The sequence below is a fragment of the Pan troglodytes genome, chromosome 19, assembly GCF_028858775.2.
Source record: "Pan troglodytes isolate AG18354 chromosome 19, NHGRI_mPanTro3-v2.0_pri, whole genome shotgun sequence".
NCBI lineage: Eukaryota > Metazoa > Chordata > Mammalia > Primates > Hominidae > Pan > Pan troglodytes.
In genome coordinates this window covers 30,350,583-30,367,359 of record NC_072417.2, presented here as the reverse complement: position 1 = coordinate 30,367,359, position 16,777 = coordinate 30,350,583, and the positions used below count along the sequence as shown (strand labels likewise).

General features: G+C 44.7%; 1 protein-coding gene across 48 annotated transcripts in view; it reads right to left on the bottom strand.

Moving 5' to 3' along the window:
• Window positions 1-16,777, bottom strand: part of SYNRG (synergin gamma) — a 93,170-nt gene continuing 76,393 nt past the window's right edge. For 19 of the 48 annotated variants that reach the window (XM_054669966.2, XM_054669977.2, XM_054669978.2 and 16 more), the window contains 2 exons: window positions 5,613-5,723; window positions 3,555-4,166 (listed from right to left, as the gene is read on the bottom strand). In XM_054669966.2, coding sequence (XP_054525941.1) covers window positions 4,035-4,166; window positions 5,613-5,723 — 243 coding nt within the window. In that variant the 3' untranslated portion in view covers window positions 3,555-4,034. Of the gene's footprint in view, window positions 4,167-5,253; window positions 5,290-5,612; window positions 5,724-14,871; window positions 14,941-16,777 lie in introns of all 48 variants that reach the window. The other 29 variants (XR_010152892.1, XM_063798645.1, XM_063798650.1 and 26 more) reach the window with 7 other exon arrangements.

Below are 16,777 nucleotides of genomic sequence, written 5' to 3'. Positions count from 1 at the left end.
TCAATTAGAGCAGTTGTTTATTAAAATACAAACAAGGGAGAAACCACACCATCTTTTAAAATACAGGCGCGAATTCCACATCACGCAGAAGACAACGCATTTCGCTGAGGGCCACAGCATTCACTGGTTAATAAAGCCACAGCTACAAAGTAATGAGATGTCCCACATGAATACTTGTTAACCACTTACATTCACGTCAACATATAAATAATGGAATTAAGTAAAAACTTCATTATAATGCTATTTTGTTAGAAAAGTATTTGTAAAGTGGCATTTTTCCCCCAAGAGCTGTTTCACTTAAGCTTTATTTCCTCGGCCTGGCAAGGGGCGGGCTTTTCAGTATTGTTATTTGGTACACACTTACCTGAAGAAATAAGTAAGTAACTTACTTAAACATAAAAAACATAGTCGACACACATCTTGCCCTGCATTCTGACATTTGCTGGAATGGTCTACAGCAGGCTACAATGCTCCCTTCTGAATGGCAAATGTCTGAAAATGTCAGTTTATTAACTGTTCACAAAGGCAGGCATTTGACCTCGAAGGTGTTAAAGGGAATTTTTTTTTTTTTGAGACAGAGTTTCGCTCTTGTTGCCCAGGCTGGAGTGCAGTGGCGCGATCTCGGCTCACTGCAACCTCCGCCTCTCTGGTTCAAGCAATTCTCCTGCCTCAGCCTCCCGAGTAGCTGGGATTACAGGCACCTGCCACCATGCCCAGCTAATTTTTGTATTTTTAGTAGAGACAGGGTCTCGCCATGTTGGCCAGGCTGGTCTTGAACTCCTGACCTCGGGTGATCCACCCGGCTCGGCCTCCCAAAGTGCTGGGGATTACAGGCATGAACCACCACGCCCGGCTAAAGGGAATTTTTGTAGTGGTCCCCAGTACAGGGCCAGCATTTCCTATTTCTGTAACATACAGCCTATAATCTTTGCAAAGCTGAAGTACACTTGAAATAGGCAAACAGAAGACACCTTTAAACAAATAAGACCCCCCCAAAACCCTTCAAATATGTATATGTACACAAAATATTCAAATAATTAAAAATTCACAACCCCTATGGAATGCTAACTAGTAGCCACAGGAAAAATAAAGCATGGAAAATATCCTCATATATCCAGTACCTCTTCTATCTCAAGCATGTCCAGACAAAAATTAAATTACACACTAAGCCATAAAAATTTTAAAGGCAAAACATCCCACCAAAAAAAGGAAACTGCTTATTAATGGCCATTCAAGCAGTGGGGTGAAGCGGGCTGACACAATGCACAGTATGGAAATAAGTAACCTTGGCTACGGTTTCCAAGGACACGGGGCTCCTGGCTGACAAGAAGAGCTGAGGTGAAGCTGAATGCAGCGTTGAGCCATTTTAATAAACGTTTATAAAGAAAAGCAGCGCAACCATGTCCCACACTCCTTGGATCCCTATTGGTGGCATCTAATTAAACATTTCAAGTATTCAAGAGATATGAAAGGTAGTGAATACTTTTCATAGCAAAGGCTTTTTTTCTGTTGACATCTGCTGAATTTTCCTGTGGCACCTCCCAAGGAGTGACTAAGCCTACCGTCCTTGGTAAGGAAAATGGGGATTATACTAAGGAATTTTATCTGAGGCATTCTGGAATTTCTCAGGAATAGAAACCAGCCCAGCTACCAAGTGAGCTTTTTAAAATGTTGATACTGGGCCACTGTGACATGACAGGCATCTATACAGCATTTCAAAAAAATGTTTCAGCAATACAAATTCGAACTGGGAAACTATTTTTTTTTTTTAAGAGACAGTGTCTCGCTCTGTCATCACCTACGCTGTCACGTGCAGCCTCAAACTCCTGGACTCATGTGATCTCCCGCCTCAGCTTACCTAGTAGCTGGGATCACAAATGTCCACAGATGCATTCCACCTGCCCGGCTAATTATTTTTTGTATAATTAGCTGGGGTCTTACCATCATGCCCAGGGCTGGTCTCTAACTCCTGGGAAACATTCTTATTGCAAAGGTAGATTCTACTGTCATGGTTCTGTTATGAAATTTAGGCCAGGCGCAGTGGCTCACGCCTGTAATCCCGGTACTTTGAGAAGCTGAGGCGGGCGGATCGCCTGAGGTCCGGAGTTCAAGCCTGGCCAACATGGAGAAACCTTGCCTCTACTAAAAATACAAAATTAGCTGGGCGTGGTGGTGCACGCCTGTAATCCCAGCTACTCGCGAGGCTGAGGCAGGAGAATTGCTTGAACCCGGGAGGCGGAGGTTGCACTGAGCTGAGATTGTGCCATTGCACTCAAGCCTGGGCAACAAGAGTGAAACTCCATCTCAAAAAAAAAAAAAAGAATTTTTAAGGCCAATTAGCAGCCTGCTTGCATTCCAGCTCCATGTGGAAGTGGTGCTGTCCAGGATGGAAGCGCCGAGGCCTCAGGAAAAGCCTGCCAAAAGCTGTCCCACTTGTGTTGTTAGAAACACCCCACTAGCCTTGTGGTGGGCAAAAGCTCCAAAGGTGCCCATTCAGAGTGAGCTGCCTCAGTCAGGAATGGCCAGAGTCGGTATCATCGGGAGCGAGTGAGAAAAGCCTTTCTCTCCTCGGTGCCTCTCTGTGCATTCGGGCACGCAGAAGGTCAAGCAGAAGCCTCAGCAACAGCTGTTTAATGAAAATGTTCCACACCTTTCTTGGAGAACATGGAAAAGCTGTAAGATGGAGCAAGATAGAATTTGTCCTGAGAAGGGAAAATAAATTATGTAAAAGCAGCAATTATATAGACAAGACCAACTTTTTCAGTTTAAAAATAAAAGTCTAGGTCAGAGGGCCTAAACCACACAAAGTAAAGCACACGAGATTGAAAAATCTCTTCATAAAGCGCATAATCAACAATTCAGAGAGACGTGCGCCCTAGATTGGTAGTTCTTCCCAGGAATAACACAGCTCTTAGCCACTTGGGTTTTTTCCCCTAATTTTATGCATTCACATTAAATGGCAAAGACAATTCCCTACTCCAGGAAGCATGAGCCTTTTCTATCCAAAATTCAGTACTGTTTCTGGACAATTTTCTTCTACTTCTTCTAAGTCATGTATCTATCCCATAAATATACATCTTGATACTTTACACTAGGCTGAGAGCTCCACATTTTCACCCTGAATTAATTTTCAGGTTTTTCTCACAGATACTGCAAAGTCAGGCAGTGTTGGTCCCTATGCAGTCATCTTTGGAAATTTGGAGAGAGGCCACTGCAAAGAGATTTCATTCCACTGCCTTTCCAAATCTTGTCTGAGAAAACTCCATGGTCACAGTCTTTGCATGCAGCAGAACAGGTTTGCAGCGAAGGCTCCCGGGGGGAAGGATATCATCCTAATACACAGGATTTGGGCCTCTGTCAAAATGAGCATTCTTCACGGCTGCAGAGTGCCCAGGCATGTTTTGGGAAAAAGTCTTGAGAGTGGACAGAAGTGAAGGAAAGGAGTAAAGAACTGGTTCAGTTGTGACAACCAAGTGGGTAAAATCTGCCCTCACCTGCCTGCTACTGTCCAGGGGAGACGGGCAGAATCTTCTCCATAAAAAGCAGAACATCAGTTTAATCGCAATTTCCTCTTTTTATTCATTTCAGACATTAACAAACTAAATGCAGATAAATGCATTCTACTTCACAGGACAGTAAGTGTCCTAGATAAAAACAAGCACTGGCTCCAAGCAGTCGCCCATTCTAGTCCCGCAACGGTAATCTATTTTTCTTCAAATGTCAGTTCTTCACAGTTTCAATACTGCAGCAGCAAGTTCTTCCTTAGATCAAGAAAGCCGTGGTCCATATTTCAGAAAATCTTAAGTAGAGATAAGTGAGCAAGCTTCTGGTGCCACGTGCAGTTTGGGTGGGACAATTTTACCTGAAGTCCTGCAGACTGGCCGTGGGGATGATGGGGGCCCCGTCCCTTGCGGTGTTCTTCATATCGATTCAGGGAAGCGAACTGTGCAGTGCTCGCATTCTATTTATTGGTCCCTGTCACCCCGTGGGGTGTCACAGAAAAAAAAAAAGTCAATGCTTCACGGAGGAGTTGTTCAGAGCAGGTCAGGCAGGACGAGGCCAGGAGGCTTTGGTTCGACACAGTTGATCCAGAAGTTGGCACAGCTGGCGTGATACTGGTGCCCTCCATAGGCCAGCTTGAAACTGTCTGTTTCTGAGTTGAATGCCTGCCAGAAATAAACAGAGATGTGGGGCAAGTCAGGCTTTTTCTGCATCTCAGAGCTTTTCAGCAACCAACATGTACATCTCTCCAGGTCACAGAGGCTGAGGCCAAAATGGCACACACACAAAAGCTGAGCGGATAGCTACAGGAATTCAAGAGAGAAGGTTTTTTACTGCTAATTAAAGGTATAAAATTGTTACCACTAAACCTAGTTTCAGCAAAAGGTGGCCAAATCTTCCATGGAAAAGGCAGACAGAGGTTATGGGGTGGAGGGGGGGAATCATGATAAGGGGAACTGAAGTAGCCAAGGGCTGTGGATAGCTTTCATCCCTCACTGTGCTGAAGGAAGCCCTCCACCTAAGGCTGGCATCTGACTACAGCATGCAATCCTTTACACTCCTGTAGCTGACCACAAGCCTATCATGACAAAAAATTACAAGAGAGTTAGAAAACGAGAGAGTTAGAGAACGACAGATAACAACTCTTAGGGTCTAATGGCATTGACCCTAATGCCTAATGAATCTACATTATCAAAAAGTCCAAACAGGTATAGAGTTAAAAAAAAATGCCTCGAAATGAATGGGCATTAAACACATAAGAATTATTTCCAGATGAACAGGCTTATCAGTAAGCTACAGTCAGCCATGGAAAAGTAGAGTCCAAACCTCAACCACTTCCTGGGGTTAGTTTTCTAATATGCACTGCAAATAAACAAAACTCTAAAACCCAATTTGCTGCTTGTCTGTTAAAATGGCTAAATGGCTACATCCTGAAGCTCTTTGATCTCCATCTGTGTGTCACTACAACTTCCAGGCTTCCAGAAGTTGCTCATTCTGTCACCCCATTCATCACAGAGAAAAATAACTGCAACACCAGAAGCCAATTATGTGAAACAAGCATGCAAATAAGACAGAAGTGGACCCACACAGACACATTAGGAGACTCCATCAAACATTATGGGAACAAAACTGACTCAGTGAAGGATTCATGATTGGAACAGTTCAGGATGGCAATGGATAGAATCATCCGATTTGCCCTCCACACTCAAAATTAAAATGGAGACGCTAAGATAAGGTGTAACTGGTTCATACTTTTTTAGGATGTTCTTCTGCAGGCTTCTCTTCTTTCTGAAATAACGTTGAAACCACAGGTCAACAACATTCCCAGAACAGGGCCTCTTGCCTCCAAACACATCTTTACAGGTTCACCCTTTTCCCCTGACCTCCCCACTACGCACAGGGTGCTGCAGGCATGAGAGCCGCGTCCATTCCCTCCACAGCTCCCCCGCCGCCCTCTCGAGGGAATGTGTCTGCTCCTACCATCAGCTTTTAGGACTTGAGAAAATCCCCACCTCTGGTCACAAACTCTGCAGTAAAGTGGGCCAGATGAGGTTGTCCAGAGTCATGTTAGGGAAGCCCTTTGCTGTCTGCAAGGAGGCCGCGTGACTTACCCGGCTCCTCGAGTCCACATTCAAGAGGCACACTCCACAGGCAAGCTCCTGAGCATTTTTAATCCCAGGCCGTAACATACAGGAGGAAAAATCCAGCGAGTTTTCATCTGGCTGTGAGGATGACAAGACAAATGGGTAAGAAGTCCAGCAAGTCCACACGCTGTTCACTTCACTCCCTCATCACTCACCCCCAGCAGGCCTAGCGGCAAGTTAAGTACTCTAACACCACCACTACAAGGATTTAACTTCCCACACATCCACTGGGAACCTGCCATGGTTCCAGGTGCTAGGAAGGCCGGCACCAGTACAACACGCCCTCTGACCTCTGAGAACTCAGTCTCAGGTGGGCGCCAGGGGAGCCCGTGCAGTGCCGTGAGTGCTGGGTGTGCTTACTTGGGGGAAGTCCTGAGTGCCAGGGCACAAGGGAGCGGCACTTAGCCCAGCTCGAGGAGGATGGGGCCTGAAGCCAGAGACTGCTTCCTAGAACTTTTTCTTTTCTTTTCTTTTTTTTTTTTTTTTGAGACAGAGTCTCACTCTGTCGCCCAGGCTGGAGTGCAATGGTGTGATCTCAGCTCACGGCAACCTCTGCCTCCCAGGTTCAAGCGATTCTCCTGCCTCAGCCTTCTGAGTAGCTGGGATTACAGGCGCGCCACCACATCTGGTTAATTTTGTATTTTTAGTAGAGACAGGGCTTCACCATGTTGGTCAGGCTGGTCTTGAACTCCTGATTGCAGGTGATCCACCCGCCTCAGCCTCCCAAAGTGGTGGGATTACAGGCATAAGCCACCGTGCCTGGCCTGCTTCCTAGAACTTAGAATCACCTTGGCTGAGTGTAGATGGGAGCTGCTAGGTGAGGGGGACAGGAGGGTTGGGTGAGGTAGGGGAGGGAAGGATATTCTATGCAGAACAAGCAGCACAGGCAAAGGCCACTGAGCTAAAAATGGGGTATGGGAAGGAATCTAGAGGGTGGGGGCAGAGCCCAGGAAAAGAGGAGATGAAGCCGCAGCACGAGGACTCCAAGGAAGATAAGGAGCATCCTAGAAGCCACTAAGGCTTCCAACTGGATCACGACAGGCCCAGGTTCGTATTACTGACAGATCCCTCTCGCTACAGTATAGGCAATGAATTGGGGGTGGCAATCCTCAGGGCACAGGCCTCAGCCAGAAGTCTGCTGTAGCAGTCCTGGAGACAGATACCGATGGTCAGAATGAAGCCAGCGGCGGTGGGGAATGGAGAGAAATGGGCACGTGAAAGAGCTGCCGAGGCAGGAGAATGAGCAGGCCTGGGTGACCTGCTGGATGGGAGAGGTTGGGGGACCCGGGCAGCTGAGAGGATTCACCATAATAAGACACGTGAGAGAAGGACCAGGTTTGAGGATGGAAGCTGAGGAGAAGAGTTCAGTTTGGTCCAAGCTGAGCTGGAGCTGCCTGTGGGACAGCGAAGGCCACATGCTATATAATCAGGTGGTTGGATACACATACAGGCCTCCTGCTTGTGGAGAGATCTGAAAGTCACCAGCTAAAGACCATAAATAGAACAACAGCTAATACGCCCTTACTTTGCCAAGCACTATACTAAGCTCTTTATATGCATTATCTAATTCACTACACACACACACACACACACACACACACACACACACAATGGTTAAAAGGGTAGGTCTCAATCTTGGAAAGCTGTCCAGTCACTCTGTCGCTCAGGCTGGAGTACAGTGGCGTGATCACAGCTCACTGCAGCCTTGACTTCCTGGGCTCAAGAGATCCTCAGCCTCTCAAATAGCTGGGGCCACATGTGCATGCCACCACGCCCAGCTAATTTTTTGATTTTTTTGTAAAGATGATTATCTCCCTATGTTGCCCAGGCTGATCCTGAACTCCTGGGCTCAAGTGGTCCTCCCAAAGTGGTGGGTTTACAGGCATGAGCCACTGTGCCCGGCCCCGCAGCACACTTTTATTTTTATTTATTTTGAGACAGGCTCTCACTCTGTTGCCCAGGCTGGAGTGTGGTGGTGTCATCTTGGCTCACTGCAGCCTCCGCCTCCTGGGCTCAAGCAATCCTCCCGCCTCAGCCTCCTGAGTAGCTGGGACTACAGGTGTGCACCACCATGCCCAGCTAACACTTTTTTTTTTTTTTTTTTGAGGTGGAGTCTTGCTCTGTAGCCAAGGCTGGAGTGCAGTGGCGCAATCTCGGCTCACTGCAAGCTCCGCCTCCTGGGTTCAAGGGATTCTTCTGCCTCAGCCTCCCAAGTAGCTGGGACTATAGGCGTGCACCACCACACCTGGCTAATTTTTGTATTTTTAGTAGAGACGGGGTTTCACCATATTGGCCAGGCTGGTCTTGAACTCCTGACCTCGTGATCTGTCCACCTTGGCCTCCCAAAGTGCTGGGATTACAGGTGTGAGCCACCGTGCCTGGCCACACACTTTTAAGTTTAATCTGCACTAATAACATTTTCTCCATCACTTTTTAGCACTGAGGACATCCCTCAGTCCTGACCAAACAGGGACAGTTGGTTACCCTGTGATAGACATAAATAACTCTGAAAGCTAGACAAGAGTAAAATTTAAGAACTAGAATGTTTTAAGTATTTATTACCACTATTTTTAATATAATATATGTAACTGCAAGTTTATATCATTTGTGTTTTGTCTTGCTTTTGAGATAGAATCTCACTCTGTCACCCAGGGTGGAGTGCAGGGACATGTGTGATCATGGCTCACTGCAGCCTCAAACTCTTGGGATCAAGCAATCCTTTTGCCTCAGCCTCCTGAGTAGCTGGGACTACAGGTGTGTGCCACTACACCTGGCTACTTTTTATTTTTAGTAGAGATGAGGTCTCGCTATGTTGCCCAGGCTGGTCTAGAACTTCTGGCCTCAAGTGATCCTCCCACCTCGGCCTCCCAAAGTGTTGGGATTAGAGGCATGAGCCACTGTACCCAGTCTTCATTTAATTTTTAGTAATAACGGTGTTTAACAACTGGCTCATAAAATTCCTGAACATTTAACAATCCACTCTTGCAAGCCAGTAAGAACTGGATCTAACACACTAGTGCGACAGAATGGAATCTCAGGTGGGAGCCTAGAAGTTGAGGAGTTCCTCTCAGAGGGCTCATCCTCACTCTAATGCAGGAGGTGAGATCATCAGCTGTGTCTGAAAAAGCAGTAGCCTTGCGAGCTCCAAGCAGCAAACTCTGGAGGTGTGATTGTCTCCACCAGCACACAGTGGGTCAAGGTGGATGGCTGCACTGATTCCAGTTGGGTTTGGTCTAATGAGTATGACTGAAGGGAGTGAGGAGGGATGCCCCATGCACTGTGGAGAGTTAGGAGGTGAGAAAAGAAGTGAAGACAGAAGAGGGCTGATAGGAACACAGTAAAAGAGACAACATCCTGTCTTGAGAACCAAAAACAAGAGCAGTGCCAGTGAAGAGTGAGACAACGGGAGGGTCGCCAATCTGGACTCAGGAAGTTTGATGTCGGGGTTCGAGACTGCACAGGCGCTGCACAATGTTTGCTAACACGGCCCATCGTGGTGATGCCAGTGGGTGGCTGAAGTGCAGGGGAAGCGAGGGCTCTGTGGGCCAGGCAGTCAAGCATCCGGGAGCCTGGCATGGTAGTTGGTTTGTCTTCATGGATACTGAGGTGACCCAGGATGATGGCAAATTCCTGCCAAATTAACAGCTACATTTCCCATAGTTCTTCCAGTCTGAACCACTGAGGAGTTTCCACGTCGTTTTTGAGCAACAAAGCAAAATTACATGATCCGTATCTTTCCTCACCAGGAAAAAAAAAAGATTTCTCCTTATAAAAATGTGTAGATTATGTATGATGTTCCCTGTTCCTTTCTAATTTGAAATAATAAACCATGAACTAGCTCCACAAATCTGTCTTAAACACATCTGAGCTAGATCCACTGAGATCACAGCAGGGGAAGGAAGCACACACGGTTTTCAAAGAAGAAAAGGTGAGGTGTATGTTTCAACTGTGTGCAAAAGGACTCTGGTGTAGGTGATCAAAGTAAACTTACATGGCCTTAGCCAAGTCATAGGATATTTTTTCTTTTCTCTCTTTTCTTTTGTAGTGCAACCGTGGTCACTATGGTCAAATGTGGAAGACGCTGGTGCTAACACTTGTGTGTTCGGCAGTCAGTCATCTGTAAAATGGTAACTATTTCACTTGCCCTACACCTCTCTCCCATTTCTATATATCTCAGATGGACATAAAACATGCTCTGGAAGTGAAAAGTAGTCTATATGATGATCACAATTATTCACTTTGACGAACTCTTAGCAAGCTTTTAAAAGAGGTTAAAACATAGTATCACCTCTGTAATCCACATTACAGATAGTCCTCATGTTACTGAATCAGGGCTATTTGAGAAATAATTAGAATCTGGGAAAACTCTGAATCCTGAAATCAATCAAATTAATAGAAGCCCCTTAATATCTGTTTACCAAAGGCATAAGGAAAGCAAATGAAAAGATCATACTGTAATCGCCAATGAAAACCATAAGGCTCTGCATAAATGACCCTGTGATCAAATTACTCTTTCAGCTGACAAAATTAACCTTCTTAAGTACACATGTATAAACAGGGTGTTTATTGTAGTGTAATAGTAACAGTTTGGCACCAATCATATAAGATAACAGTTTGGCTGTCATCATATAAGAAGGTATGCCCTCTACAAGTCACCTTAAATTGATCATCTCCTTATTTGGCAAGTATTTCATGCATTTAGTTAAGATTTTAAAAAATATATACATATTATATATGGCCTACTGACACTGATAAGTCCCAATGTCAGACTGAGATATATAATCCTGAATCTTTAGCCTACAATAAACTGCTACAATGGTGTCCAGGAAGATCCTTATTAAGGAAGAAGAGTTTGGTAGTAATTAGTGTTCTTCACCAATAATCTTTCTCCTTTTTATGGAATGGTAGGATGGGCCTTCCCTGCCCCTTTTTCAATCAGGCATTGGCCTGTAACTTGCCACAGTCAATAACTAAGCAAAAGTCACACGTAAGCTGGGAGTATGGTGGCTCACACCTGTAACCCCAGCACTTTGGGAGGCCGAGGTGGGTGGATCACCTGAGGTCAGGAGTTCAAGACCAGCCTGGCCAACATGGCAAAGCCCCGTCTCTACTAAAAATACAAAAAAATGCCGGGAGCGGTGGCTCACACCTGTAATCTCAGCACTTTGGGAGGCCAAGGCGGGCGGATCACGAGGTCAGGCTTTGGAGACCAGCCTGGCCAACATGGTGAAACCCCGTCTCTACTAAAAATACAAAAATTAGCCAGGTGTGGTGGCGCTTGCCTGTAATCCCAGCTATTCAGGAGGCTGAGGCAGGAGAATTGCTTGAACCCGGGAGGTGGAGGTTGAAGTGAGCCAAGATCGCGCCATTGCACTCCAGCCTGGGCGACAGAGCGAGACCCCGTCTCAAAAACAAAACAAAACAACTAGCCGGACGTGGTGGCGGGCACCTGTAATCCCAGCTATTTGGGAGGCTGAGGTAGGAGAATAGCTTGAACCCAAGAGATGGAGGCTGCAGTGAGCTGAGATTGCACCACTGCACTCCAGCCTAGGCAACAGAGGAAGATGCCATCTCAAAAAAAAAAAAAAGAGTGTCACCTCTGGGAGGAAGCCTTTAAGACCAATGTGCTATTTCTCATGTTTCCTTGACACTCCCACGGTGACCAGCTATGTTCCACATGGTGAAGGCTCTGTCAACCTGGGTCCCTGGGTAAGGACATGGCACAGAGCACCCCACCAACTTGAGATGGACACATAGCCTGAGCAAGAAATAAAGCTTTGCTTTTGCTAAGATAGAAGAAACTATTTGTTACTGAAGCATAACCTAGTCTAATTTGACTGATACAAAGGGTGATCTAGACACAGGTTCCATAGGCAATTATAAAGTTTTGGTATTTGCTTGGTTACAATGTCTTGTATAATCTTTCCTATTGCTGCTGTAACAAAGCACAAACTTAATGGCTTAAAACAACATAAATGTATCCTCTTACAGTTGTGGATTTCAGAAGTCTAAAATGGGTGAGCAGGACTGCATTCCTTCTGGGAGTTCTAGGGGAAAATCTGTTTCCTTGCCTTTTCTAGCTTCTAGGGATGGCCTCTACATTCCCTGACTTGTGGTCCCATCTTCAAAGCCAGCAGGTAGCATCTGCCACTCTCTTCTTCTCTCTGCTTCTGTTGTCACATCACTTTTTCTCACTCTTCCCCTCCTACCTTCCCCTTCTAAGGATCCATGTGATGACATTGGGGTCACCTGGATAATCCAGGATACCTTCCCCAAAGAAAGGCCTTTAACTTAATCCCATTTGCAAAGGTAACATATTGACAAGTTCCTGGGACATGGGTAGCTTTGAGGGGGCCATCATTCTGTCTACCACAGCTGCCTTCTGTCAACTGAGGACAGCCATGCAGAGACATAGTAAAGATCCTGTCTCTAAAACATTGTGCAGACTGGCAAGACGACAAAAATGCTATCACCATTGAAAATAAACTGTTCTCCTGATATGTCACAGCAATAGGAAATAAGGACTCTGAAATTCACTGGTCAATTTCACATTGAAAGGAAGTAGTAAAGAATTCATGTTTCACTGAGGTGAATAGTGGAATCAGAGAGCCTCTGTGATTGCCAATTGACTAAAATTCAGGCGAATAACAACCTTTTCTCTTCTCTTAGATTTTATATGGCAAAAATCGATTAATTTTCCAGGACAGAATTCTCTGTTTGTTCCAAACCTACTGAACTTCAACCCACTTCACAAGATAAAACCTTAGATGACAAGTCACTTGGGAGCCAATCTCAGAGTGCATCACATCTCACTAAACCAGGTGAGTTTCACCTCTTGAGAAAGAAGCAGGTCTTCAGTCTGTGCCTGGAGGAGACATGCTTCTACCACAAGAGGGAGTCTTAGTCCATGGATAAAGAGTATCAAAGAGAAAGAGAACATAAAGCTTTGCCAGTACAGTCAGCCCTCGGTATCCATGGGTTCCACATCTGTGGGTTCAACCAACCTCAGATCAAAAATATTCGGAGGAAAAAATAGAAAAAAACAAAAATGATACAAATAAAAAAATCCAATACATATAATAACTATTTACACAGCATTTACATTGTATTAGGTGTTATAAGTAATCTAGAGATTCTTTAAAATACACAGGAGGATGTGAATAGGTTATATGCAAATCCTATGCCATTTCTCATCAGGAACTTGAACGTCTGCAGATTTTTATATCCAGAAATGGGGGATGTCCTGGAACCAATTCCCCCCCATGGACAGGGGAATGACTGTGTCATTTCCAGCTTAAATAAACATCAAGGAGCCACAATTTGGAGTTTAAGACTGTGCACCCTGCCTTCCTTAGCCCAAGCATGACTACTGTGATGCTGCACTACATTCTGGGACTTTCACTGGAGAAAGTGATGCAGCTGTCTTCCGATAGGAACAGCCTCACAGAGTCTTCATGGGAAGAAATAAGTCATTTTCAGTAACTTAAAAGCTGGAAGTAACATAGAGTAGGAAGAAGAATGGATTCTGAAATGATACAGATTCAAATCACAGACTTGTCAGTTTCAGTCAAGTTTCATCTTCTCAAAGCCCTAATTTCTTCACCTGTAAAACTGAAAATTATACGTCTAGAATATAATCTAGCTTCTAGAGACGGCCTCTGCACTTCTTGGCTCGTGGTCCTATCTCAAAGCCAGCAGGTAGCATCTGCCACTCTCTTCTTCTGTCTGCTTCTGTTGTCACATCACTTTCTCCCACTCTTCCCCTCCTACCTTCCCCTTCTAAGGACTCATCATGTGATTACATGCGGTTACCAGGATTAAATTAGAATGAATGTAAAGCATATAGCACAAGGATCGGCAGGCCCTAGGTGCAAAATATTAATAAATGGTAACCAGTAGTAGTAGTAGTGGTAATAATAGTAATAGTAATAGTAGTAGTATGGAATCAAAGGGCCTCACTGTGGCAATATAGTTCATTTAGGAAGTCCTTTACCTGAAATGAAGCAATAGTGTTAAGCATTAAAAGCTTCCCATAAAACCTCAATCATGCCTCTTTCTAATAATGATTTCTCCACTTTGAGCATCTAATCCAGAGTCCTGGAAGTTTGTATGGTTTTGTTACAAATGATTTGAACTACATAGATGTTGGTTTATGTCATTTACATTTATGCAGCTATTCTTATCAGTTCTGCTAGAGTAAAGGCTTCTTCATGACAAGTAACACCTTACACTATTTCTGTGGAATGTGTGCTATTCCTCATGTAGTGGGCAACTCAAGTTTCACAGACAGAGGACACACCTAGCAGTTATCAAGGGTACAATGACATGGTATAATCTGGGCAAAGAATGATTGTTGTTCTGTCACGGCTAACCTAGTGAAAAAAGCAATTATAACAGAAAGCACATGGGTAATTAGAGAAATGAATACTCTGGTGTTCAGGTTCAATTTACAATACATTCCTGTGTTGTCAAGTTGGAAGATTAATTCATCTCTATAACCTTACCTGGTGTCTTGAAAAACAAAAGTTAGGTAAAACCACTCTTTAGCATCTAGACACTGATGCTAGAAAAGTATGCTTAGAATGGGAGTCTGAGGGAAGGGCATAAATGCCCAGCCCTTTTCTCCATTGACCTCACATTTGTTTACACTAAAGGAGTAAGCGCCACCGTATGTGAACAGGGCAACGCTCCAGGTTAGATGGGCCCCAAACCCAATAGGCTTTCTTCAAAATAACAAAATCAAATTCCAAGGTCTCTTTAAAAAGGTCTGGATAAAACTGATCCTTGGTATAAAAAAACAATCACACCAGGGATTATATCTGAGTAGGGTGATGATTGGGAAGGTGCATAAGAAAACTTCTGGAATGATGGAGTAGTCTGTATCTTGATAGAGGCATGGGTTATATGAGGGTATGCATTTTTCAAAACTCATTGAGTGGGACAACCAAGATTTTCGCATTTTAGTGTACATATATATATATTTTACAAAGAAAAGAAAAGAAAAGAAAAGGTGTGGAGGGGTGTTCAGAGTCTAGAAGGTGCAGCTGTAGCAAGCTTGTAGCCACAGGAGCTTGGGAAAAGGTACAAACATGAAACTGGCTTGCACTTCACCTGGTGAGAGGAGCTACCTCAAGAAGTAAACGCACAGCAGCAACCCAGGAATCTCCCCACTTATCCTTTCCCCCAAATTCACAAGCTTGGCAAGTACGCCTGGTCTCTGTGATACCTTTTCTTCTAAGAGCTCATGGTAAGGAGAGAGATGCTTTGTAATCACAGTCATCTTTTCCCAGCAGCACTAGGAGAGAAGAGATGGGTGGCTGATTTGGGGGTTGTATAGAAATCTAGTTTTCAAGTGTTAACTGCAGTAAGAACTGATTGCTACCCAAACAAAGAACCTTAAAATCTAAATGTAAAGAAGGAGGCTTTTAAGTTACTCTACAGTCCTGGTATATATATATACAAGGGCAATGCACAGAAAAGAACTCGACTGTTTATAACAAGTTGCTGCCAGAAAAGACTCCTGGTGTTTGAACTCATTAACCTTGATGCCAAAATCAACCCACTCCCCCCGACAAAAACTTTAGTACCTGTCTGGTTTTACCCACCCAACCCGTCCCTCTGAAGGAGGCCACAAAGAATAGAGGTTGAGAAAGTTGACTTCTGACTTTCAGAATAAACCCAGGCCTCACCAGTATCTCTGTGCTTCAGTTTCTTCATCTGTAAACGGGGAGAACAGAAGTATCTACTCCTATGATGATATTCAGGCTTAATCTGCTCCATATTAGGACAAGGTCAGGAAGCAGCAGGTGGGTGAATTAGGAAAGACACAGACACATACTGATCTCCAGGTTCACAAATGGTGACACATCCTTCTCTACCCCACAGCTTCACAGGCACCCTCGGCACATATCACTAGCCAGTCAATTTCATTAGTAGCTGGAGCTCAGGAAGTAAATGCAGAGTTTAATGCATTTCTCTGATCCAGAGGATAATGAACAGAATTCCAGAAGCTCAAAGAAAATTGGAGGACTGCAGTAAACACGTGCTTTTTCTCCCAAGTTCCTTGGATTAGTCATCATAACAGTTAACCAATCCATTAAGGACAGAACTGGAAGACTCTCATTCAGACCCCAAGAATTCTGCCTCTCTGAATGTAAATAGAGAAATAGAGGATAAGTAGTAAACTACCCCCATTCCTTCTCCCCAGCTTCTGTTGGCAATATTCTGATTCAGCTGCCTTTTAGGGGCAGTGATGTGTGGTACTATAGTCCTCCTTAGTCAGGTGGACTGTCAGGACAAAAAATGTCTGGTAGCTTAGGCTACCAGATTCTCCTCTGCTTCAGGAAAGGATGACGGCAGGGTAAAGATGTCAGGTTGCCATGCAGATTTACTGCAATTAAAGTCCCTAAAGTAGTCTGGGCATGGTGGCTCACACCTGTAATCCCAGCCCTTTGGGAGGTTGAGGTAAGAAGACTGCTTGAGGTCAAGAGTTTGAGACCAGCCTGGGCAACATAGTGAGGCCCTATTCCTACCAAGCCAGGCATGGTGGTGCATGCCTGTAGTCCCAGCTGTGGGAGGTTGAGACGGAAGGATCACTTGAGCCTGGGAGTTCAAGGCTGTAGTGAGCCGTGATTGTGCCACTGCACTCCAGCCTGGGTGACAGTGTGAGACCCTGTCTCTAAACAATAAATAAACAGGTAAATAAATAAAATTCAGTTTTGAGAACTTGATAATCTATCACTACAACGGAAAGGAGAAGTGGGCAAGGGTAACAAGGGCTATCTACAGGGAGGGTTTGTGCAAGTGAATGGAGGGTAATGACACATTTCTCCTACCAGAGTAAAAACACTTGTTTTTCCATTATATATGCAACAAATGCTATCGAAAGAAAGTTGAAAAAATGAAAAAACTAAAAGAATATTTAAAAATCCAGTGTTTTGGCTGGACACAGTGGCTCATGCCTGTAATCCCAGTACTTTGGGAGGCCGAGGTGAATGGATTCCTTGAGCCCATGGAGTTTGAGACCAGCCTGAGCAACATGGCAAAACCCTGTCTTTACAAAAAATACAAAAACATTGGCTGGGCTTGGTGGTGTGCACCTGTGGTCCCAGCTACTCAGGAGGCTGAGGTGG